At 55.2% G+C, this 24,060-nt stretch overlaps 7 protein-coding genes and 1 non-coding gene across 8 annotated transcripts; 5 read left to right on the top strand and 3 right to left on the bottom strand.

The window, feature by feature from the left end:
- Positions 1 to 31: 31 nt before the first annotated feature.
- Positions 32 to 518, top strand: GLRG_06181 (transcription factor S-II; the record flags this gene model as incomplete). Its single annotated transcript, XM_008096866.1, has 3 exons — positions 32 to 146; positions 206 to 440; positions 500 to 518. The coding sequence occupies 3 exons, from the start codon at positions 32 to 34 to the stop codon at positions 516 to 518; spliced, it is 369 nt and encodes a 122-aa protein (XP_008095057.1).
- Positions 519 to 612: 94 nt separating this feature from the next.
- GLRG_06180 (deoxyhypusine hydroxylase) lies at positions 613 to 1,742 on the bottom strand (the record flags this gene model as incomplete). Its single annotated transcript, XM_008096865.1, has 2 exons — positions 613 to 1,123; positions 1,225 to 1,742. The coding sequence occupies 2 exons, from the start codon at positions 1,740 to 1,742 to the stop codon at positions 613 to 615; spliced, it is 1,029 nt and encodes a 342-aa protein (XP_008095056.1).
- A 399-nt stretch (positions 1,743 to 2,141) lies between these two features.
- On the top strand, positions 2,142 to 2,223 carry GLRG_13157. The gene has a single exon. It is a non-coding gene; the product is annotated as a tRNA-Gln (tRNA).
- A 563-nt stretch (positions 2,224 to 2,786) lies between these two features.
- GLRG_06179 (uncharacterized protein) lies at positions 2,787 to 3,818 on the top strand (the record flags this gene model as incomplete). The annotated part of the gene is made up of 1 exon (XM_008096864.1): positions 2,787 to 3,818. The coding sequence occupies one exon, from the start codon at positions 2,787 to 2,789 to the stop codon at positions 3,816 to 3,818; it is 1,032 nt and encodes a 343-aa protein (XP_008095055.1).
- A 303-nt stretch (positions 3,819 to 4,121) lies between these two features.
- On the bottom strand, positions 4,122 to 4,799 carry GLRG_06178 (GMF family protein; the record flags this gene model as incomplete). Its single annotated transcript, XM_008096863.1, has 4 exons — positions 4,122 to 4,310; positions 4,381 to 4,514; positions 4,612 to 4,714; positions 4,797 to 4,799. The coding sequence occupies 4 exons, from the start codon at positions 4,797 to 4,799 to the stop codon at positions 4,122 to 4,124; spliced, it is 429 nt and encodes a 142-aa protein (XP_008095054.1).
- Positions 4,800 to 6,704: 1,905 nt separating this feature from the next.
- GLRG_06177 (molybdenum cofactor synthesis domain-containing protein) lies at positions 6,705 to 8,062 on the top strand (the record flags this gene model as incomplete). The annotated part of the gene is made up of 8 exons (XM_008096862.1): positions 6,705 to 6,788; positions 6,887 to 6,895; positions 6,961 to 7,005; positions 7,058 to 7,152; positions 7,208 to 7,225; positions 7,289 to 7,581; positions 7,647 to 7,863; positions 7,960 to 8,062. 8 exons carry the CDS (start codon positions 6,705 to 6,707, stop codon positions 8,060 to 8,062), a joined length of 864 nt encoding a protein of 287 aa, XP_008095053.1.
- A 7,531-nt stretch (positions 8,063 to 15,593) lies between these two features.
- Positions 15,594 to 16,545, top strand: GLRG_06176 (Ras family protein; the record flags this gene model as incomplete). Its single annotated transcript, XM_008096861.1, has 4 exons — positions 15,594 to 15,605; positions 15,718 to 15,832; positions 15,913 to 16,188; positions 16,304 to 16,545. 4 exons carry the CDS (start codon positions 15,594 to 15,596, stop codon positions 16,543 to 16,545), a joined length of 645 nt encoding a protein of 214 aa, XP_008095052.1.
- A 1,556-nt stretch (positions 16,546 to 18,101) lies between these two features.
- On the bottom strand, positions 18,102 to 21,353 carry GLRG_06175 (uncharacterized protein; the record flags this gene model as incomplete). The annotated part of the gene is made up of 1 exon (XM_008096860.1): positions 18,102 to 21,353. One exon carries the CDS (start codon positions 21,351 to 21,353, stop codon positions 18,102 to 18,104), a length of 3,252 nt encoding a protein of 1,083 aa, XP_008095051.1.
- Positions 21,354 to 24,060: the final 2,707 nt, after the last annotated feature.

Here is a 24,060-nt window from a genome sequence, read left to right as displayed (position 1 = left end):
AGTAACCAGCACCTCACCTACACCAGCCACCATGTCTGCCATTGGAACACTCGTCTTCTGTCACGATTGCGGCAACTTACTTCCCGCCTCAATGGGAACGGAGAAGAATACCCTTACGTGCGACTGCTGCGGCGCCGACAACAAGGGTAGGTTGAACCCAGTCAGCACATTCGAAGCGCAAGCCGAACTGACAGTGCCGTGTTAGACACTGGCTCTAAGACGATTGTCACCCAGACGAAGCCTTCTGACTTCCCGTCCCAACTGCGCCAGAAGCTGCAGTCCAATGTTCAGGCCGTCGACAGGGCCAACGTCAGCACCGAGGCAACGATTAAGGAGACATGTCCCAAGTGTGAAAGAGAGGAGGTCCGCTTCACTGCCGTGCAACTCCGCAGTGCCGACGAAGGCAGCACTATTTTCTTCACCTGCGACTGTGGCTTCAAGTACGCCGATGCCTCTGTTCCGAATGAACTAGCCACAATGCTTACTTACTATTTTCTAGGTGGTCTCAAAATAACTGAAATACACTAAACTTTTTTGCCCGTCGCTTTTAAGTACCTTAACCCACCCAATATTTACCTGCCGTCCGAACCTCCCAATACCATATCCATGGGTCTAGGCGGTCGCCTTGGCAGCCTCGGGGATCAACGCATATTCGGCCTGACCGCTGGACTCGAATTCGGCCATGTCCAACGCTACGATAACGCTCTCACGTACGACTTTCTCCTTGTCGTGAAGGAACTTCTTGAGGGTGTCCTCGACGCCCTCCTCATCTCCGAGGCTACCCAACGCCTCGGCGGCCTCGTGCCTCACCATGCTCGCCTCCTCAGTGTTACTGAGCGCTTCGGTCAATGCGGGGATCGACGCCGGATGTGACAGCTGGCCAAAGACAAAAGCGATCTCGTGGCGGAACAGAGCGGACGGGTCGGCGAAGCCCCTGGCCAGGGCGTGCACGGCCGGGACAGCGGTCGGCAGGTCAGGCGGCGACGCAAGATCGCGTAGGGCGAACATGGCACGGTAGCGGAGGAAGAGAGGCAGCTTCGGGTCCATAAGCGTCTTCTCGAGCTCTTCGACGGTGCGTTGGGACTCCTCCATGGGGGGCGCGGGGTCTACAGAGGTGAAGTCGCTGGGGGAAAAGGACATAAGCGTTAGCATGAAAATTCACGATACCCTTTTCCCTCCCCTTCAAAATGCAAGCTCAGTGCATCGCCAGCCAAGGCATCTTACCTCTTGCGCAACTTCTCCAACTTCCTCTGCTCCGAGTTCTCCCACTCGATGCGGTCAATGGCGATCTCGCATGTCTCGGTGATGCAGACGTCCTCGCCCTCGCGGTCTCTAAATTCCCTGAGAATATCCAGCTGACTGGCGTCGCCCAGCGCGCCTAGGGCCTCGGCGGCCTCATGGCGACACATGGGGTCCTCCTTCAGGTCACGGAGAACATCGCGCAGGTAGGGTACAGCATCCAGGTTTCCGGTCTGCCCGAGGCAGTAGGCGAGCTCGTGCTTGAGGAGGGCCGAAGGGGATGCGAAGGCGGCGGCGATGGCCTCGATAGCAGCGGTGCTGTCGGAGCCCTTGTTGTTGCAGGCCACGTGCTTAAGGGAGAAGAGGGCGCGGAAGCGGAGGGGCAGCGGGGTCGCCTCGGAGGTGAGCGTCTTGCGCAGCTCGGCGATAGTCTGGGTCTGGTCGGCGGCGGCAATGGCCTCGAGCGTCTCGCGCGTCTCGGGGAGGTCTGCGGAGGGTGACATAATGGCGATTGTATTGTTTCTAGGGTATTCTTCTATGGGCGAAAGAACTGAAAAGAAAAGTCAAGACAGGTGCCGAGATATCGCGGAGAGGCCGAGCAAAAAGGGCGTGGGCCGGGTTTCTAAAAGGTAGAATGGGTCAAAAAAAAGACTTACCTCCGAGGGGTCGTCTCACTTCAGATCTGATAAAGGAACTGTAGAATTTTTGCGAGGGGCACACAGCGGGGTGATTTTGGGCTCCGATAAGATCTGCCCCTCACTGTGAAAGTATTCCCTGCAGCCTGGCAATGGGTGGGAACACTACGTAGCCGCCGGGCAGATGCAACTGTTGCTTCGGTTCCCGCTTGACTGCCCTCTATAGCATAGAGTAAGGGTGAAATGGTCACATTCAATAGACGAAGCGGTCTATTAGTCCAGTTGGTTAGGACGTCGGATTCTGATATTGGAATTTCCGTAGGCCCAGGTTCGAATCCTGGATGGACCTCATCTTTTGCCCGAGATCACATCAGTTCTTGGGAATTCATCTTTTGTCCCTCATTTGCTGTCGAACAAGTTGCTATGCTTGCTACCGAAGACAATCTGGAAAGTTGCACCGGACGCTGTGGTTGACTCTCACTCTATTAAGTGGGGTGAACACCTCCGCGGGGTCGTATACGGCGGCGGCTTTGATGCTATTGTTTCGCCACCACTCAGCAACTCATTTTGTCCACCGCTTCCGCTCACCCGCCACTTCAGCAACGCAGGATCTCGGACTGTTGAGAATCTGGGCATAAACAAGTGGAAAACATTTCCTATTGTGTTAGTGCAGCCTCTTTCCCCCGAAGGCCAAAGAGCTTTCACGGTTCATGCTTTTTCTGAAATTCGCAGTAGAACGGCTTTTCACTCCGGCTTATCAATCAGCTTCAACTACCTTGGCCTCAAATAAAGGCCGGTGCCGGACCTGGGATACTGCCTCGAGGCAACTCGTTTACCACCCCTTGACCTTACGAATATCGTATATCCAGAAGATATTCTCTAACAAAACACCTCACACCGCGCCTTTTAAATATGGCCCCTTCTTTAGAAGAAGACCCGGAGTCGGTCCAGGACGTCCTCTCCAACCCTCTAAAACAGAAGCCCTCTCTAGTCGCCCCGGAACCAGAACACTGCCCGGGCCCGGAGTCCGCGACGGCAGGCACGGCAGACTCGTGCGCCGGCTGCCCGAACAAGGAGATCTGCGCCGCGACGGCTACAAAGGGCCCGGACCCGGACATCCCCATCATCTCCTCGCGTCTCTCCTCCATCGCCCACAAGATCCTCGTCCTTTCCGGCAAGGGCGGCGTCGGCAAGTCCACCTTCACCACCCTCCTCGCTCACGCCTTCGCCACGAACCCGGACAGCAGCGTCGGCATCATGGACACGGACATCTGCGGGCCCTCGATCCCCAAGATGCTCGGCGTCGAGTCCGAGACCATCCACGTCTCCGGCGCCGGCTGGTCCCCTGTCTGGGTCCTCGACAACCTCGGCGTCATGTCGATTCAGTTCATGCTGCCGGACCGCGACGCCGCCATCATCTGGCGCGGCGCCAAGAAGAACGGCCTGATCAAGCAGTTTCTCAAGGATGTCGAGTGGGGGCCCCTCGACTTCCTGCTGGTCGACACCCCGCCGGGCACCAGCGACGAGCACCTCAGCGTCAACACCTTCCTCCGCGACAGCGGCATCGACGGCGCCGTCGTCGTCACGACACCCCAGGAGGTCTCGCTCCTCGACGTACGCAAGGAGATCGACTTCTGCCGCAAGGCGGGTATCCGCGTACTGGGCCTGGCCGAGAACATGGCGGGCTTTGTCTGCCCCAAGTGCACGAACCAGAGCGAGATCTTCCGGGCAACGACGGGCGGCGGGAGGGCGCTGGCCCAAGAGATGGGGGTGCCGTTCCTGGGGAGCGTGCCGCTTGACCCACGAATTGGCATGGCGTGCGACTACGGCGAAAGCTTCTTCGACAGCTTTCCGGATAGCCCCGCGTGCCTGGCGTTCAAGGAAGTTGTAAGGAACGTCAGCAAGGAAATCGGTCTGAAAGACAAGGACGTCTTGCCCGAGTAGGTAGGGCATTGCTCCTAGTGAACGAGTTTGCGTTTAAACAAACAGAACAAAATAAAATGATATCCCCTTCAACTCATAGAAATCACCACTATTCAGCCCACCATCCATCACTCTTAGGATCAAGTGGAAAGTGCTCTTTTGGGATGGCATCAATTCAACATTGGCTTGTCCTATTGTTGAAGCATGTGTATTATGTACGCGAGCACCGCATACTACCGTTCTGTTACTTATCGCGTCGGCCAGCCCTGTGGTTCCTCCCGACTGTCTATATGTGCGCGACCTATGCTCAGCGTTTCCGTTTCCTCACGCAGCACCCAGCTTCTGCGGTATTTCCTGCAGGTCCTCGGCTTCCTGGATGTCGATTACGCGGCCAACCTCGCTCGTATTCCGCATCAGCTCCTTGGCGCCCGCGTACAGCATGCGGATCTCGTTGTTGCAGGTGATGGGGAGGTAGTAAATCAGAACGTACGGCACCGATAGGCGGCCGGAGGGCTGTTGGGTCACGGCGTCAACCTGATGTTCCCATTCCATCTACAAGTATTGGTGGTGAAACAGCACATACCAATGTGAGTGGGTAGCTCAGTAGCACGAAGCGCGGGCTGTGATCCGGTAGGTCGTCGCTGATCTCCTCGAGCGACTTGTACACAACCTTGTCGTCGTCTTGGCGGATCTCGTGGGTGTTCTTATCGATATGGTCTAGGGGAAGCGCGTCGGAAGTCAGTTATCGAAGCATTGTGCGGTGGTCTGTGTTGTTGACGATCGAGGACAAGCGCTTCGGCCGGGACATACATACATATGACAGCTTGAGGTTCGTTGGACCGCGAGGTCCCGAGGCGGAACTTGCGCAGGTGATCCTTGGTCTCCTGAGAAAAGGTGTAAAGCCGCGATTCCGAAGACTAGACGCAGAGACGGAAGTCAGCCCATCGTTGGGACGAGAGAGAAAGAGAGAGGCAGGATGTGACAGGAAAAGGAACACACCATGGTAGACTCGAATGCAGAATACCAGGGTCGCTTGAGGTATCCGACGGGTCCAAAACTTTTTAACAAAACCGGGAGCTAGTTCTTTGCAATGTATCTCTACAGGTATCGGCCGGAACTACCCAAGTTTTTTCTCTCCTCTTTCTTTTGTCGTGGTTGTCCCTAGTTGCAACACTGAGAGCGTCAGACCAAAAAGAGTCAGGTAAGCCACGACCCCTCCCCCGCTCCGCGACGGGAAGTTTGAGACCAACACATCGAAACCCCCGCCATTCGGCGGCACCTCGTTTTGCCCCACCAGTGACCTCACCCACCAACGCCCGCCGAAACTTTGGCCGTCCAATCCTCCCCGATCAGATTCCGGAGATCGGCCCTCATATACGTTATGATTTCAGATCCAACTTGGTCAAGCTTTGGCAGTTGTATTTGTAAGTACCAGTTAGTTTTGGGCTGTCGAATACCGCTACTGCCTGGTTAATCAAGATGACTTGTTGGCAAGCATAACCAGCTGAAGAGGTATCATGATTAGCTGCGGAGGTACCGAAGACGGGAATGAGAGTAGGGAGACGATGGATAATGGAATTAATATCTATGTTCATTTCCTAAAGCCTCATGCCATTGATTTGATCTCAGCGAAATCATGAGCAAACCAGCATTATGGTCATTCTTGTTGGCTACGGCTTTCACATATTTTTCTCTTATAAATTGCAACAGTTGAACTCGGGTTCTAGATCTCTGACCACACAGCGATGTAACCAGACCGTAAGATCATGGTTCGTATAGCATTGCTCGTATCAACGTACTCACATGCAGACAATCTCTCATGCCGACAGACCCATGACCAAGGCCTGCATCACACGCAAGGCCTACCTTGCACCACACCAGATGAAGATGAATCAGGCGATGTGGAAATCCAGCATCGGCGCCGGCACCTTTAGTAATGTATGCGTGAATCGAATCATATTATGCCATAGGTGAAACGCGAGGCCGCTCAATAGAAGAACCGCACCATCTTGAGAAAAAGAGGCTTCGAGCACCGCAATCAACACCCGGCAGTGTCTATTTTGCTACAGCCTACGCATCGCAATTTCTATCTTAGAAAACGGAAGATACTCAGCTACATAAGTTTTTGCCTGAGGTCGATTCCTATCGCTTGTTTGGTGAAGCTTCACAGCTTAGACCAACTGAGCAATGTCGTGCCGGACAAAACGCTTCAATTCTGGCTAAAGTACACATGCTTAGTACGCCTCAGTTGGCGAGAACGACACGAACACAGCTACCGGAAACGCTCTAGAGTGTTAGGGGGAGTCGCGTCTAGAGAAGTCCAGGGTCTCGCATACGTCTCATCTTACCCCGCCGACCGCTAGAGAATCTACTACAGAGCAGTACCTTTTTCTGGTGCCAGTGGACTTTGACAACGATATCACGTGACCATGCTGACTAGTCGCGCCATCAGCCGTTGCCGGACCCGCGGTCGGAGCCAGCAGAAACACTGCGACATGAGCTCGGAGCTTCAGTCCTTAATTCTCCTCTGATGCGTGCGAACTTCCTCTGATTCGTGACATGTAGTATTGCTTGATTTTAGCTTACATTCGTCGACTTAGGCGGGTTTCCACTCACCATAGCATCCCGTCAAGCCTTCTTCCGTGCCATAAAGTGTTTATACCTGGTCCGTTTCGATTCTCATCCGGTATATGACATCATCGATTTTCGTATCAGGAGAACCCGAGTGCGTCCGTGGCAGTAACTAGAACGCAACACAGGTAGTGAGACACGCATCGACACATCACGGAAGGCATATTCATGTTCGCCCGTCTCACCCAGTTGAGCCGGCATTTCCCTTCGGCCCAGACACTTACGCGAGCCGTCAAGCCGGCTTCCCCAGTCTCCGGTCTCGCTCGCGCCAGAATCATGGCCTCGGCCGACGAACGCAACACCCGCACCATCCACACGGCGGCATGTTTGATTATTGGAGATGAGGTCCTCGGTGGAAAGGTATGTTTCACGGGGCAAGCCCCCCCCCCCCCCCCCCCCCCTCTTTCCGAGTCCATGTGTGTGAAATTCTGAGGACTGACATTATGCCATGTTTATAGACCGTTGATGTAAGTGAAGTCAGGCGGTACGGGGAAAGATGTCGTTGAGCTGACGTGTTGACCGATCGCGCAAGACCAATTCGGCGTACATGGCCAAGTGGTGCTTCTCTTTGGGCATTGTAAGTCCTTCCGAGGCTAGCGGACCTCGGAAAGATGCTGATAAGCGGCCAGAACCTGAAGAGAGTCGAGGTCATTGAGGACGATGAGAGCGAAATCGTTGAAGCCGTCAGACGTATGAGCGATCGTTACGACTTTGTCGTCACCAGGTTTGTGGCCCAGTCCCGCCGCATCCGGTACCCCGAGGCTAACAAGACATCGCAGTGGTGGAATCGGGCCAACGTAAGGATCTAAACCTTCACCCTCTCCCCCTTGCCGGAAAGGCCATGGCTTATATGTCGACAGGCATGACGACATCACCTACCAGTCCATAGCCAAGGCTTTTGGCCTGCCCCTGGTTCTCAACCAAGACGCCTTCGAGCGCATGAAGAGGCTCTCCAAGCCGCGTCCGAACCAGCCGCAGTTCGACTGGGACGTCGACTCCCCAGCGCTGCAGGCCAAGCTGCGGATGGTCATTCTCCCCACCGACGAGAAGCGCGACCCCGGCCAGCAGTTCATCTTCCCCTACGAGGACCTCTGGGTCCCAGTTAATGTCGTCAACGGCAACGTCCACATCTTGCCCGGTGTCCCACGGCTTTGTAAGCCACCCCCCTGCACCTGCCACCCCCTTCCAAGGGCCATTGACTGACGCCGGCGGGAATAGTCGAGAAGCTCTTGGACGGGCTCAAGCCGAGCATCCTGCCCCGGCTCTCCGACCCGGAGGGCAATGGCCTCTGCCGCGTGCTCATCTCCACGCCGCTCCCGGAAAGTGCCGTCGCCGGTTATCTGACTCAACTCGCGGCCAGGGTAGAGCCCAAGGGCGTCAAGGTCGGCAGCTACCCTCGGTGGGAGCAAAACGGCACGGTCACGCTAGTAGGACGGTAGGCAACAACCAAACCCCATTCTTCGTTGCTGGTCTACAGATATAGAACAAGGTCTGTCGCTCTTCGAGGACGAGTGCTGACCAATTCCTACAGGGACCAAGCATACATCGAGAGCATCGTGGACGAGGTCGTCGAAGGCGTTCAGGGGAAACGCGTGAATGCGGAAGACGACGATGATGCCACAGCAAAAGCGTGAAAGGGTGTCGGTGATTCATAGCAAACTCAAGGCCTAGTCAGACAGCAACCCCATTTTCCAAAGGAAGTCGTGCCGTTGCAGTAACTACGACTGGCTTGCCGTCAGGTTTCCCGGCTGTCACACCATCGTCTCGATCGGAACCCAACCTTCATGATATGTCTGCTCTGCTCTGCTGAGATGATATTCTCTCTCCGCCGCTCCAGAAAGCCGGTGTGCGGCGTTTAAATGTCATCGCTCTGCAGAAGTTGAGCCGTTTCGGGCATGTGTCTGTTTCGTGCACAATCAAATTGCTCTGGTACCAGAACCGTCCGAGTCACCCCCGAAAGACGTAGGCCGCGGAAAGGCGCGCAAAGACCACAAACAGGCCCTCGCCGTGACCAATTTCGGCCCACGTGGAGAAGAGGAGACAAGAGGTGGAAGCAGGCGCTGATCTCTCGGGCCAACTTGTTTCGCACAGACAGAGAGACATGGCGCTGCAGGCGATTGATCCCGTAATTCCAGGTCACAGCCAACGGTTGCCTCGGATTGAACATTGGCCTGTACACTAGAACGGATGGCAAGACATTCACACCAATAGGCCCAGAGTATTTGATCAAGCGCCTGAAAGAGTTACACTGTACTTCCCGGAAGGTCTATCAAAGCCGTCTCTGCCAGCTGCGGCCTTGGCCTATATAGAGGCTTAGTCAGTAGGCGCCATGGCACTGTCCTCCTCCAAAAACCTTGTTTCTACTGGGGACGATGTTTACACTGTGTTTATCCATCGTGGTTTTATGTTGTTGTGGACCTGTGCGGCCCTACGAGGAACTGCCTCGGCTATGTATTTCAGTTGCTGACGATTGACAGGCTGACGCAGCATCGCGAACCACAAGCAACCCGTGCGAAACCTCTGCATGCCGCGCTGGGTGCAGATTGCGCTGCACAAGCCAGGGGTAAAGATGGAGATGATGGTTCTAAGGCTTCTAGAAAGACGAGGGTGCGTCACAGTCGCCATGTGATAATGTTCCGGGCACGCGCGATACGCCAACCTGGTTACCTACCGCTTGTAGACTGGCTTCGTTTCGTCGGGAGATGAAGGTGGGGTGGGGTTGGAGTCCGGTGCTGTCGTCGACGATTCTCGTTAACGTTTGGCTGTACTTGCGTCGCGTGATGGCACGACGGGGGTCTGTTCCTCGCGGATCCTTATCGACGCCTCCCAAGACAGGAGAAACATCTGGGTTGGGAACCCATTCTAGATACCACCATGTACTTTGTATGTTGTATCGAGTCAGACGAATGGGAGGACGCGAGGCAAGGGCTGCTCAGGCCTTATAAAACAATGCCCGCCACTACAACCCAATCGTCGCATCTTCGACTGCAAACCATGGATGGACTGTCGGAGACTTGACTCCCTCACCAAAGTGACGTCGCATTGTGCCAGATCGGCAAGCATAAGGTAGGATCACGAGGTCTAGTGTCTCTTGGGTATCACTTCAGAGCCGACCACCTTTAGGTAAACCTGATCCAAAGGCCGAAACGGATCTTGCAGTATGTGTTTTCGGCGGACAAAACGATGGGTTGGAGAGTCGTTGTCGCCCTCATGAGCCCTAGCGATTCTGTGAGGGCAATCCTGTAGAGAACTCGTCCAGTCTTGGGAAATTAACTGTCAATCACGCTGCGGTTGGGCTCTTTGCATGCCGGGTGACATCGCATGGATGCTTAGGTGCGCTCGAACCTCCAGACCCGGGGTACCATTAACCGTGGTTGCAGGCGAAAGGCTGCGGCAAAGTTGACGTCGAACAGAAGCCAGTAGCTACATCGTAGATTCTGTTACTCAAAGAGTGGGAGCCAAAGGCAGCTGGTCAGCCATTTGGACACCCTGGGTGATAGACAAGTAGGTAGGTAGGTAGATAGTATGTAGTTGTTCTTTATGTGATTCACATCTCAAGGACCAATGAGCAGAGACATGACCTGGTAATGTGTGTTATCTCGGCGTGAAGATGCAATGGAGGACAGGGGAAACAAGGGAAGCGACCTGAGCCCAGCGTCGCAAGCGGATCGACATGATTGATGGTGATATGCTTTGGTGATCAGATCAGCGCTGTCTTGTTGACCGGGCTCATGCCAGCTCGGGCGGCGCAAAACTTAGTGAGTTTGGAAGGAGGATGTCACGGTGCGATGGAGAAACGGTAGCGCTTAGGCCTAGAGGTCCTAGCAGCAAGCGTATCAAAGTTTCCATAGTGACGGCCATCTTGGGCCAATGATCAAGAGCACCCATCTGATGGATGAAGATGCGTCGCTGGTTTGTGTGTGTGTGTGAGTGGGTGAGTGAGTGAGTGGGTGAGTGGGTGAGTGGGTGAGTGAGTGGGTGAGTGGGTGAGTGAGCGGGTGAGTGGGTGAGCGGGTGAGTGTATGTACTGAGGAGGGCGGCAGTTAAGTCAAGGAGTAAGTAGAAAACCAATGTGAGCCAGCCAGCATTGAGAGATATTAAGACGAATCAAAGTTGGGCCGATGTGTGAGAGGCGCGGAAGCCTGATAGAAGCTCCAAGCAAGATTGTTTCGGTCTGGGGGGCGGGGGTCGGGCCCGTGTTGCCGCGAAACTTTGGCTACCTATATGCAGTCAATACACTACTGTAGGGTGAGCCCAGGCTTTTTACACGTGACTGTAGAAATCGGTTCCATGCCATATCCAATTGCTATTTGAATGTCATATACACGTACCTAGACGCATGATGGACCCCCATGCTGTCATAATGATGGAACCACCAAGGCAGCTTGCGCTCCTGGGGTGCAGGACGTGTACGTAGTTCCCTAGTTGTTGCGTTATTGAAACGGGAAAGTTTTGAGGGGCTCAAAGCAGTTGACTGCAGTTGGTCCCCGGTCACGAAGTACAAGGGTTACGATCACTGGAGCTCGCCTCTGAGGCGTATTATTGCCAGATAGTGAGGTATTCGTTGCGAATCCCGTGCCGCCATACCGCGTCCCACTTGGTGCTGCGCACACCCAACTGCACAGTGGTACGATTCAGTTTGCCTATCTTGGATACTGGGATCTATCGAGGTTTGCCGTTAACCGGATTATCCAGCTACAATGCTCGAAAAACGGGTGTTTCCACACCGAATCGATATCGGGCTTCGTATATCCGCAATCGGTCCATTTTCACGACGAAACCAATGGTAGCCCGCTGGAGGCTCCCATTCCTGCCCCAGGCTGCTGGCAACACCATGGTGGCAGTCTGACTGCCTTGTATCGTGCGGACTGAATGCGGTGGTCAATGAGGAGGTGCGTATGCTGTCATACAATGGAGCGGCCATGGTTGCCTCGATAGACAGGTTGAATGACGGCGTGTAGACCTTGGTATGTGTGACGCATGGTAGCCAGACACTCCAGGGTGACTGACGACTGGCAATGGTTGCTGCGAGGTAACCATATGACTGCATCTCAGTCTGCATCATCGATACCAAGAGGAAACTCTAGGCGATGTTTTGTGTCCCGACACGAGGGAAGAGGGCATGTTCTGCGTTCCAAGGGCTACGCCCTTGCATCTTTGCTGTTGTAACACACAGACACGTTGTCTTTGTCAGATGCCAGGTGCGGTAGGTGGAAAGCGAGGGCGAGTGTAGCATGAAGCGCTGAAAATGTCGTTACCAAGATTTGGGGCGCAAGTCGAGAATCGGGTTGTGTATACGGATAGAGTGAGTGAACCGAGCATGAGCGCACAAGGATTGGTTGCGACTGAGTAGCATGCGAGCCGCACTTTAAGCATAATAACTGTCGTCGCGATGGTCATCTGCTATCTGCACACCGGATGTACACATCTACGTCTACGTGGGTAGCCTGAAGAGGCTTAAACTGCTGTGAGAAACAGGTTACAAGCCGATAGATAGATGAACCTGTAGCACGAATACTGCATATACATTGTAGTATCTGTAGGCGGCAGCGATATACCCTCTCTAGGGCCCTTCGGTACAAGATACCAGGACCAGGGGGTCGCCGGATGTCGCAATAGGTAGGCGATGAAGAAGCCGAAATGCTTTGGGTAGTGCTCCGTCCCCAGACGAGAGACTCATCTTTAAAGTCCGACCGTTTGTTGTATGGCTCGTGGTGAGGTAGGAGAAGAGATGCAGCATTCATCGCTGACACTGTACCACACTGTATGGATTCGCGCGGATCGTGCAGGGAGTGAAAGAACGAGCAGCGATATGGATGGCCAAAGCTCCCCCCCCCCCCCCCCCCCCCACCGCGACCGCGGGGACCCATCTACAGAACCCCCCTAGCTACATATGGCCCTGTCTCCGAGCCAGGTCATCGTCAATCTTGGTGTGGCGCTAGACAAGGTACGGTAATTGAGGTGCCCTCTTACAAGGACACGGACTCTCTGTCTATCCTGGTCTTGAAGACAATTGCGGCTGCTCTTTCGTGTTTTCGCAGGTTACGCACGACATGTTTCTGGAACGACAAACAAATGAGCGCAAACAAGACGAACGCGACGTGCGGACCGGTAAATCCCACACACTTGTCAGACGTATGTGTCACCAGCAATGGACCGAGGCAGTTCCGCAAACACGTTCGCTCGGAAGAGCATTCTGGAGCTTTCCCGCACGGCAATTTCCATCCCCGGCTCTTCACAGCCGATGATGTATTGTATTGCGTAGTCAGTGACGCTTCTGGGCAGGCCGTCGGCAACCAACCAACAACCTCTGGACGCAGCGCAAGCTTGGAGAAGCTCAACGAGTAGACATCGACAAGCTGGGGGGGGATGCAGCAGGCCAGCGGCTCATCTCACTCACTGTCCCATGTAATTAACACAATTAGCAGTGTGGGGCCGTCGAACCTGGGAAAAGCGACACGTCCTTTTTTCCATTCAACATTCAACATCCTCCTCCCATGTCAATTTTCTGCGTTCGCAGATGAGACGATTGATGGGCCGGGGGGGCTGGACCAGACGTCGCGATTAGGCGGCGCAATACGGATATTGAGGGTAGAATAGTCTCATGAATGAAGTAGTGCTATAGTGCAGAAGAACGAAGATGGGCTGCGAATACGGATGTTGCAGACATTGTTTTGTGTCCAGGTTTCTATTACAGGTATATATTGCTGGTTCGGTGCGTGCTGGCACAGCACGAAGCTGGAGGGAGTTGAGACTATCTACTGGCGACAACATGATGGGTTACCACGGATACTTGCATTTAAACATACCACCTAAGTGCATACGTATCCGGTAGTCCACTTTGGGACTCTCCCACCTTGTCCCCTGGAGGAATATTAGAATTGCCTCTTGAGTGGGGGAGGGAGGGAGCACTTACGTACCTAGTAGAGAGTCACTTTGTGTTGCCGTCTGTCCATCCACCCCTGTCAAGCATGTACGTACCTTACGCAGTCCCCCTCTTGGTGGAGTCCCCCATCTCGCTCCAGCTCGCACGAACCACAATGCCCCTCCCCTCTTTCCATTCGTCTTTCTCTCCTTACCTTTTCGTCCACTCAACACCACCGCTTCCCTTGTTGCGCCTCATCGATGGCCTTGCCTGCCTCTATGTCGTACGTGCGCGGGAGCAGTGTGTGCATTTCCTCCTCATCTGCTTCCTTGTGGAAATCTGCAGGTGTATGCATCGGGCCTCTTTTTATGGTTCCAGGTCATCCCCTGCTGTAGCCGGCGCTACTGCACCAGAGACCCGCCACGACAAACTCCCTCCAACATTTCCAGTCCCTTTTTCATCCCCGGTCCGACCCCACCTTTGTTCTAGCCCCAGTATTCGTAGTCAATAGGTATCCGTATCATTCATTCCCACGTTTGCCCCCGTCCTCGTTGATTATTTCCTGCACATGGAAGAAAAGGTCGGCTCTTTACGGATACATTCGTACGCATTCAGCCATTGGGAGTGCCGTCTTTCCTAATCAAACAGCAGCAGCTGCACCGTTCGGACGCCCCTAGATCTGCCTCACTCGGTCGACATGTGCTCCGTGTGTCTGTGTAGCGCCCCTCGCGTACCTCAGCCCTTAGTACTGAAGTTCGCATACATAGTAGGTATCATGTGTGGCGTATGTTTGTTTATGTATGTTTGTGTGTGGGTGTCATGTACTTGTATCATCAAATCATAGGCCCGGCGCTAAACGTCGAGTCCTCGCGGACCAACCGCCGTTGCCCATTCTGGCGAGGAGCGGCGAGGTCGAGGTTTCCAGGTCAGGCAGAGGGCGAGCGAATATCGCCTTTATCCATGTGGCAGGAGCCGCGCGCATTGTGCTGTTCCTATCTGTATCTCACGAGCGAAGATAGCAAGGAAGCTCACGAGTAAGAGGGCTTCTGGGTGGGAGGCACACGCGCGCAGTAGCACCACTTGGCCCGCCGAGCACGGTAGACACGACGAGGCCGCCAGACGAAGCAGAACGCCACACGGCGCAAGACCAAAAGCAGGCAGGACCAGACGAACGGCATCAGCATCAATTCCGTGCCTTGAATCAACACGCCCGTTACATGTGTTCCGGCCACGACCTTCCTCTCTCCTCCGTCCTTCGCCGTGTATCCGTATCCTTCTCACTTTCATCAGCCTACCTACCTACGTACCTACCTACCTACCTACCTGGCTAGCCTTGCCTTAGACTTCACATTCATTCATCCCAACGGGCTCCTTCTCCTAGGGTGGGTGTTCGGCATTGTAACTTACTGGCTAGCAGTGTAAGTACGTACCGACATGTGGATAAGGTGACAGGAAGGCACGGCGGGTATAGCACCTTCCTCGCCTGCCTCTTAGGGGCCAAGCAGGCAATGAGGATGAGAGAAAGAGGGGGGCAAGGCGTGGGAACGTGCGGAGGGTCGGGGAGGGAAAGAAAAGGAAAGTGAAAGGAAAGGGGAGAAGACAGGAAGACGAAAGCTACCTTGGCATTAAAGGTACAATACAACTTGGGAGTGTGTGGTAGTACCACGATTTCCGTCGTCCAGCACCTGTCAGAGCGGGCATTCCGGTACGCTAAGATAGTAGTGTACCTTCCCCTTCCCACCCCGACCCCCCAGGTAGGTAGGTATCTCCCCAAGCCGGGAGCGGGAAGCACAGAGGCAAAGAGCGAGTGCTGCAGCAGTCACGGCAGCAGGTGTGGTCGGCCAGTGCATTCATCCTCCCCCCTACTACGACCCTTTCCCTCCATCTCCACATTTTTGGCCAAAAGGGCACCCCTTAGCAACCCTTAGCAACGAAACACCACCCCATTCTCTCGTTCTCCTTCTCGAAAGACTGTCTGCTGTCAGTCCCGGATTTCTGCCATCGACCTCGTCGTTTCACCTTTAAACTTCGCAATCCGGCCTGTGCCGTCCCAGATTCCCACTCATCGTTCCGCTCGCTGGAAATCAACCTATTTTTCCCACGCTCACGCATTCTCGCAATCCACCCGCTGAGCCCTTTCCGAATCCGTCGACTCTCCAAATCGACTAGTCGCTGCTCCTGAACCGCTTCCAAGATCCCGTCCGTCTTTCCCTCGCCAGCTGTTTCGAGCCATCAACAACGAGCGCGAACAAGACCCCCGAGATTATACCCTCCATCAACAAACACTTCATCACATCATAATGGCCTCCAAGGTTCGTCGTCGCGACCTCCCCCCCTTCCCTCAATCTTTGCCTCGTCGCGCCGCCGCGCCGTCTCCCCTTCGCCCCATCGACGCATTGCTAATCAGTCGTCGCCGTCCTGCAGTTTTTGAGAGAGTACAAGCTTGTCGTCGTCGGCGGAGGTGGTGTCGGTAAATCCTGCTTGACCATCCAATTGATCCAGAGCCACTTCGTCGACGAATATGACCCGACAATCGAAGGTTCGTCGCCCCTACCATCCTTCGCTCTTCCATGCGACCGCGAATCGATCGCATGCTGACATTATTCTTTCTCATTCTAGATTCCTACCGCAAGCAGTGCGTCATCGACGAAGAGGTCGCTTTGCTCGATGTCCTCGATACCGCCGGCCAGGAGGAGTACTCAGCCATGCGAGAGCAGTACATGAGAACGGGAGAGGGCTTCCTGCTGGTCTACTCCATCACTTCGCGCCAGAGCTTCGAAGAAATCACCACATTCCAGCAGCAGATCCTGAGAGTAAAGGACAAGGACTACTTCCCCATGGTCGTCGTTGGCAACAAGTGCGATCTGGAGGGCGAGAGAGAAGTCACAAGGCAAGGTATGTTATGACACTCTCTGCGTCGCGGCACTGCAAGATGGCGATCCTCGCGATATCTAGGACCCCATCGATTGCTTCATCAGCGGGACAATGACTGACATTCTACCCGCTACAGAGGGAGAGGCTCTTGCCAAGTCATTCGGCTGCAAGTTCATTGAGACCTCGGCCAAGTCTCGCATCAACGTCGACAAGGCTTTCTATGATATTGTCCGAGAGATTCGTCGATACAACCGCGAGATGCAGGGCTACTCTACCGGCAGTGGTGGCGCCTCTGGCATCAACGGCCCTCCGAAGCCCATGGATGTCGAGAACGGTGAACAAGAGGCAGGCTGCTGCTCCAAGTGCTTAATAATGTGAGCGACCCACCTCGAATGAGAGAGTGAGCGAGAGCAGCAGGGGAAAGTAGCGATGCAAGTGGCCGGGGGAGCCATGAGTGAGATACCTTGGGCCTCGACTGGGCCCGGTGGGATGCTGGCAGATGTTTGAACATACGGTTTCTCTCCATCTGGACGCATGAGGCGGTCCAAACTGGGCCCAGCATATGTCGATTGGAGAAGACATGTCGACACGGACAACCAATGATCAAAAACTTGTTTTTGTGCTGCATCGGACGGGGAGTCGGGTTCTGACTTGCTGCACTATTTGGAACTTGTTCTTTTCAGGGCAACTTCATGAACATGGTCACAGCACACGACTGGAATGTGGCGCGGGGACAAAAAGAGGAGTTCTTTCACAGGGCTGTTTGAGGAATCCTCATTGCATGTCACGGGATGAAAGGTCTGGGGGACATACATGTTAGTCCGCTAGCCAGAGAGACTGTCGGCCGCAAGACCTTGTGTGTTTGTGTGTGTGTGTGTGTGTCAAGGGGTGGACTCGAGATTCTTTACTACTACACACTGAGGGTTATTTGAGACCATAACACCGGCTTGTCTCTGTCTCTTTATATCAGTACTCTTTTCTTTTCTTTTTCTTCTTCTTTTTTTTTTCACATACTGTAATTTCTTCTTTCTTCTGAGACACCGCAAGGTTTTTTCCGAGGTCAGAGTCAGTCGTCAAGTCATACAGATTCCCTTTACGTTAGTCCAACCAGTGTGTGCATGCTTTTCCTTCTTTTTTTCATGTGACTTCAACAGTTGAGCTAGGCTTCGTGTGAAAGCTCCCACTTGTCCCTCGACAGTTGTGCCAAGGCTGCGACGCCGTTTTCTGGCGCCAAGGTGACAAGTGACGTGCCGTGTGGGCTGGTAATGTCTGGAATGGGTTTTGAGATGTGATTGCGAAGCTGACACCAAAGGGTTGATATAGAATGAGGTTCTCGACCCCCAGGAAACATGATCTTTGCTGGAAAGTATTGTTTCAAGACTCCAATGTCGTAGCCGTAACGAAGAACAACACTGACCCTTTTGCGCAGCCTGGGGAGCACAACCCAGGTCGACTAGGCAAGGAGAACCGCCAAGACGGCAGGATCCAGATGATGTAGTCGCCAGAGAATATGTCACCATGAAACGTGTAAGAGTGAGTGCCTCTGGATATACCTCAACAAGTCCGCCGGCCGAGACCTCGGCCAGCCGACCATCTAGTTGCAGTTCAGGGATCCCTGAGATGCCCCATTACCTAATGCGGCCCAGCCCCTCGCGTCCAGCCTCAACGGCGTCGTTCGGTCCAGAAACAATCCACATAGTGAGAGAAAACGCCAGAAACCATGCTTTCTTCTTTCAACCCTTGCTCGAAACCCGCCCGCAATACGCCCGCCGCCTGCTTCACCGCCACGCTGGGTGTGGCATCACTAATCCGGTTGCGGGCCTTATACGACATCCCGCAGGAAAGAAAGGAAAAACATGGACAGACAGACAGACACCCTATCCTGCCCTGCGTCCGTCGGCTCTCTCTCTCTCTCTCTCTCTCTCTCTCTCTCTCTAATCTATTGACATCGGCTCCCAGTTCTGCTTCCAGAGCGTCACCGGCTCGACTCCGCCAAGCCAGTCGCTGACGCCGGGCTGCAGGCCCCGCTCGAATTCCTCGCAGACGACGGCCTGGCAGTTGAGGCACAGGTAGACCAGCGACATCGAGAAGTCGCCTTCCACGGTCAGCTTGCTCGGCTGCTCCTTGCAGAACAGGCACTTGTCGGGCCCGAAGTTGGTCACCGCCCACTCTGCCACGAACATGGACTGCACCATCATCGTCGTCGCCAGCCGGTACCGGTGGTGCTGGCACAGCCGCCGGCTGAGCAGCTTGGCCGCGCAGAGGCACCCCGTCACCGGGTTCGGCGGCCTGTCCATGTTCCATGCCCCGCCGAACGTCGCCGCGCCCGCCTCCGTAACCACGCAGGCCTCGCATGCGTAGGCTCGCATATTGAGGAACTCGCCGCGCGTCAGCGGCATTGGCCCCTCGAAGAGGTTCCTCTTGCCCCGCATGTCGCACTCGTCACAGACCGTGTACGGCTGCGGCCGGATCAGGTGTTGGAGGTTCTCGCAGTACGCGCCATTGCGCACCGGCGCCCCGCAGGGTGGGCAGCTCTCCTCGCACCGCGTCTCCTCCCCCGTTGGGCCGTCGAAGTTGGCGGGTTCGTCGGGGATGTCGCAGAGGACGTTGTGCGCGGGCCTCTTCCACTTGGAGAGGAGCTCCCTGAGGTGCTTCTCGTAGGCAGGGGGATCCCACGACGTCTGGTATGGCGTACGGGGCTGCGCCGAGGGATTGTCTTCCAGTTGTAGGAGCACCCGCTGAGGGGCCTGGACGGGCTTGGCCCCTTCCGGGACGTCGAAGACTTCGGGGATGGAGAACTGGCGCAGCTCGACCGAGATGAAGCGCATGTCCCTCGCGTAGAGGTGCATCGCCTGTCTGATCTCCCCGGCGATCCGGTTCTGCTCCTGGATATCCGTGCCCACGCCGTTGTCTTCGTCCATGGCGACACCCGGATCAACGGGGACCTCGGCCCCTTGGCCCATAGACTGCAAGTCCTCAATGAATTTGTCCAAGTCGCCGCCTAGAATCTGCTCGATCTCGTCCTGGTTCTGAGGCGGCCCTTGAAACGGAGGGAAGTCCTCGTACCCGGTGGCTTGGCCGCCCTGCTGGGCATTGAAGCCGCCCAGCCATTGCTCGTACTTTTCTCCATTGCCGAGTGCCTCAAGAGCGGCATTGTTGTCACCATAATACGCTTGGCCACCCAGGCCGTTGTACGAAGACGACGACAGCGAGGTATCTGCCTTCGTGCCTTGCGCACTCAGGGGATTTCGCGAAAAGGTGTTGAAGAACTCGTCGTACTTCTCACCCACGCCGGTACCGAACGGGCGCGGCGCAGCCTTCTGGGCCTCCGTCGATGCCGACACGGTCTCTCCTTCGCCCAGGATAGGAGGAGGCAACGCGCTCATCACCGCACGCTTGGGCCTGTTCGGTCCGATGAGATCCTGCTCCGGCACGTCCCACCGCGTGCTGTCGACGCCGTTGGGCCCGTACCCAAGAGACATGTAATAGTCTGGCGACTCTCCGCCGATGACGCCCTCGCGCTTACACATCCCACTGGACCACTTATCGCATTCCCTCCCTTTCTTGTGGCAGCTGTCGCAGGGCCGCTTGCGGTCGCAGTTGTCGCCGTTGTCCCGGCACGGCTTGCACCCGATGAACGTTGTCGCCTTATCGGTCGAGACCCTCGAGTACCCGATCATCTTCCGGTCCATGTGCGGCAGCCTGCGCACCAGCCCGTCACGCGCGGGGAGCTGGCACGTCAGGCCCCAGAGGGAGCACTTGGAGCACGCGAAGGCGACATCTTCGTTAGTGTAGCCGCGGCAGTGCATCTCGTTAGTGAGGCAGTTGGTGCAGTGATGCCGCCCCCGGGACGCCGACTTGTTCTTGGTTAATATCTTGTCTCCGGTCAAGTTGTACTGGTACGGCGTGTCGAACCGCTCCCCCGTCCAGGGGTCGACGCAGTCCACCCCCTTTTCCACGCACCGGCTGCACTTGTACTCGCCCAGCCGCACGTCCAGAATCCACTGGCAGGCTTCCCACCTGCGCTGCCCGAGCTGCGTGCAGCAAGCGCTGCACATGTGCCGCCACCACGGCTTCTGTCCGGGCGTGAGGACGACGTCGCCCAACGCCGGGCGGTTCCACATGTAGTCGGCCGGCTCGTCGGGCTCCTGCGAGATGCCCATAGCCTTCTCCTCGCTGTACACCTTGCACAAGACCCCATCGACGCTGCAGGGCGTACAGCCGACCTTGACGCGGTTATCGATGTCGCACAGAGTCGGGCGGTTTTCGTTGCGCTTCTCCTTGCACCGCACACAGCAGCTCAGTTCGAGGTCATAGCCAGGGTACGTCGGCCGCGAGTTGGCGAACCGTCGCTGCCAGTACTCGCCGCCACGCGCCGTGCAGATGTGGTTCGGATCGATGAGGTTGCGGTACTTTGTGCACTGCGAGCACTCGATCTCGGCGGCATGGTCCGCGTCGCAGGGCCGGCCCTGGTCCCCAGCGGCGCGGCAGTGGTCGCAGCGACCGTCCGGTGGAACATAGAGGAAGGGACGCCGTCGGACGAGGGCTTTTGTGGAGGCTTTGCGCGGCGGCGGCGGCGGCGGGAGCTTGGTGTTCTTCTTCCCCTTCTTTTTTTTATTCGGCCTCGCGGCCTCCTCGCCTTCTTCGTCCGGCGAGCGCTGGCGCTTCGGGGGCGACGCTCGGGGGGCGCTGAGCATGTACGTGCAGCGGATTCTCGCAACGACACAATGGCTGCAAGGGTCGTGCCCCGAGCAGTGCGCTCTGGTCTTCCGGCAGTTGTCGCACTTGCGGATCCTGCCCTGGCTCGGCGGTGATACGGCCTCGGCGTTTTGCCCACCGGACGGCGGGTCGTGCTCCGGCTCCGGTGGGAGGACGTGGCTGCTCGACGCGAACCCCTCCGTCGTCGGGAACGGCGGCTCTGGCTGTGGCACGTCCGGCAGGAGTGAGTTTGCATAGACAAGGGCGGACAGATCTATGTCTTCCTCCACGATCAAGTCCTGGGGGTTTATGTAGGGCTGGATTTGTTGTTCTGCGAGTGGATCTGGGTAGAGGTATTCCGGGGGATTCGGATTTATATGCTCGTCGACCGGCTGCTGCTGTTGGACCCCGTCGTCCTCGTTGGCTGCAGGCTGCTGGAGTCTGTTGAACGTCGGGAGGGCAATGGTTGCCGGCACCCGGTTAGACATGGTTAATCGTACCTATCGTGCTCAACAAGTGTTGGGCCGGGTGCACGAGTGACTGTTCAGGCCGGTTTGCTGCTCTGTCTAGTGAACGACTTGATTGGCGTTGTTCGAGTCTAAGGGCGGCCCCCCAAAATTACAGATACGATGTACGGTCTTATGTCTTTCCAGAGGCTATAGATATTCGTAAGAGCTTGGGAGTTGTCGTCTCTCCAGCTTCTTCCTTTCACGAACGAGGGCTCACTCTCCCGTCTTATTTCACGACTTCTCCTTGCGGGGGAGGTTGCCCTTCGATTGTTCACAGGTATGGTCGTTGACAAAGGAAGACGTGTTCTCGAGTCTCCCTTGTTCAACACTCCTTGTCGAGAGTTGCCGAGAGCACAGGGACATGACTGCGAAGGCATTGTACTAATTTGAGGATAAAGGCCATCTCTCGATTAGAATTGATTGATTTCACTCCTATTCATCGTTCTCGCCGGATTTGGACACAAATTTGGGTGGTGAAAGGAGTGGAATCCGGTATCTAACAACTATTGATGCCGGCACCCCTCTCGCGTTTGACTACCTGTGGATGCGAGACTCATTGGCCTGTCGCCATGGAGATACCAGAGTTTGTATTAGTATTGATGAATATAGTCGCTCTGAACCCTCATAAGGTTGTATGAGTGTATGGCATGTCCTGCATGGCCAGTTCCATGTACAATGTATTCTCGGCACTGACAGTAGTTCTATAGCTATTGAGGACTCTGCAAAGTCAGGGAGCGCAACAACAGGCGTAAAAACGTTGCAGCTCAACAGTTGCCTTGTGAGGCTAAGTTCGCCCGCCATAGTACGCATACCTGCCAACCCGTGACGTCGCTTCGAAGAATCGCATATATTTGACCAATATGGGCCCTTTATGCCTTCTTCTCTGAGGCGGTACGCTGCATGCGCATAGTAAACCCCCCACAACGCTTGGCCAGGGCCGACCATTGCCTTTCGGGCCATAAATCGACGATTTTTACTCATTTGTAGCCAGGAGGCTTTTCAGGGTACTATATCGTGGGCCAGGATGGAGGCAGTTTCCGCGGCTGCCAGAATTGCTGGCTCCTCTCCGTCACGGGGCATTTCATTAGTGGCCTCGTCAAGCTCAACGATTTTGTTCAGTCTGCGCGGAGGCTGCGAATCCGGATAGAGTCCTTGGAGGCCAAAGTTGCGCTCCTTCTCTAAGACTCTGGCCGAAGTCAAGGCTATGGTGCATACTTTTGAAAAAAGACACCTGCCAAGAGGAATAGTGTTGCTTGGGAGTCAAACATCGTCACGCTGCGTTCACATCTCGTACGCTATGGCAAAACGATTGGGCAAGGTCATCCACATTTGATAACACTTTGATTTCCAGGCGACGTAAATCTCTTGACATTATACAGGACGAGGGTCACCGGGGTGTGGTGGATATGGAGTCTAAGTTGACACATCACCGTTCTCAACTTGTCCTCGACATCGATACATTAAACGCGTGAGTCTCGTGAACCGTCTTATGTCAGATAGACTGAGCTAATTGTACACTCTCAGTGCTTCGTCACTTCTTGGCCTTGAGAAGCTCGGTGATGTGCAGGAGGAAATGCAGAGGTCGACGGAATCCAACCTGATGGCGAAGGCGACAAACGAGGAGCTATATGCGTCGATCACCACAGCAGCGGATGCGACCGCACACCTTGACGACCTGAGGGAGCATATCTCAACCATATCTTGTGCCCAGATGGAACGTCTTGAAGGACAGCATTTCCAGACGCAAAATTACGTCGCGGTCTTAAGCAACAGCATCGATAGCCTTGCTGGGTCTATATGTTCCATTGCCATCTTAATCGAACGGCTCAGTCAGACAACCATTCGAGGATCCACGCTTTCAGGGACACGAATTCTGCCATGGAAGGAATTGCGAAGCATGTATTCACCGAGCCTGACCCTCCCCAGCTGCTGGTGGAAACTCTACTGCGAGTCGCCATCCTTGAAGAGAAATTGAATGTTATGTTCAACAGGCCGTTTACCTTGAGGACACCATCACCCGCCATCTCGCGGCCGGCGGCCCTGAAAGTGCAGTTCCAGACTACTAGTTCTGTACGGAATGTCGCAACCTCGCAACATACAAGACTTTTGACGACGCCGGTTCACATCTGCAACGGCAACATTTCCGGGCGACGGGCGTTCCCCCGACCAAGGCAGAGTTGCGAGCCTTGTGCCGCCGCTTCCAAGAGCATTTGCTGAGGGAAACGATTGAGATAGAGCATGGAAGTAGGATTATTGCCTCTCCTCTTGCAGATAGCTGTTGCCTCATGTGAAGCCGCCGTCGAAGCCTGGCCAGAGCTAGGATGACCAGGGCAAGTGAAGCCGATGAAGATTCGGTGCGGCGCTGAGAGCCTTGACGAGAGCCTTCGCGAGCTGGAGTCTGCCCCATGCCTGACATCAATGGAAGCCGAAAGCCCTTGGATGCTTGGACCAAGGGCTCGAGAACACCTCCCCGGAGTATCTCCCCCTTTCCGTTTTAGTCCGGGCTGGCTGGCCCCAATACAGAACTCATCGATGTCGGGAGTATCCTTAGCAATAAATAGGGAGGAGCTCTTCTTCAGCTCACAGACTTCACCATGAATCGCTGTTACCTGGATCGGCAGTCAAAAGTTGTTTGTCAAGTTATTACCAGTTACCTAAAGTCGCTTTGCCATGGGCAAGACTTAGG

The sequence above is a fragment of the Colletotrichum graminicola genome (genome assembly GCF_000149035.1).
Source record: "Colletotrichum graminicola M1.001 genomic scaffold supercont1.22, whole genome shotgun sequence".
Taxonomy (NCBI): domain Eukaryota; kingdom Fungi; phylum Ascomycota; class Sordariomycetes; order Glomerellales; family Glomerellaceae; genus Colletotrichum; species Colletotrichum graminicola.
Note: the sequence above shows the minus strand (reverse complement) of the source record. Positions and strands in the feature narration are given on the sequence as shown.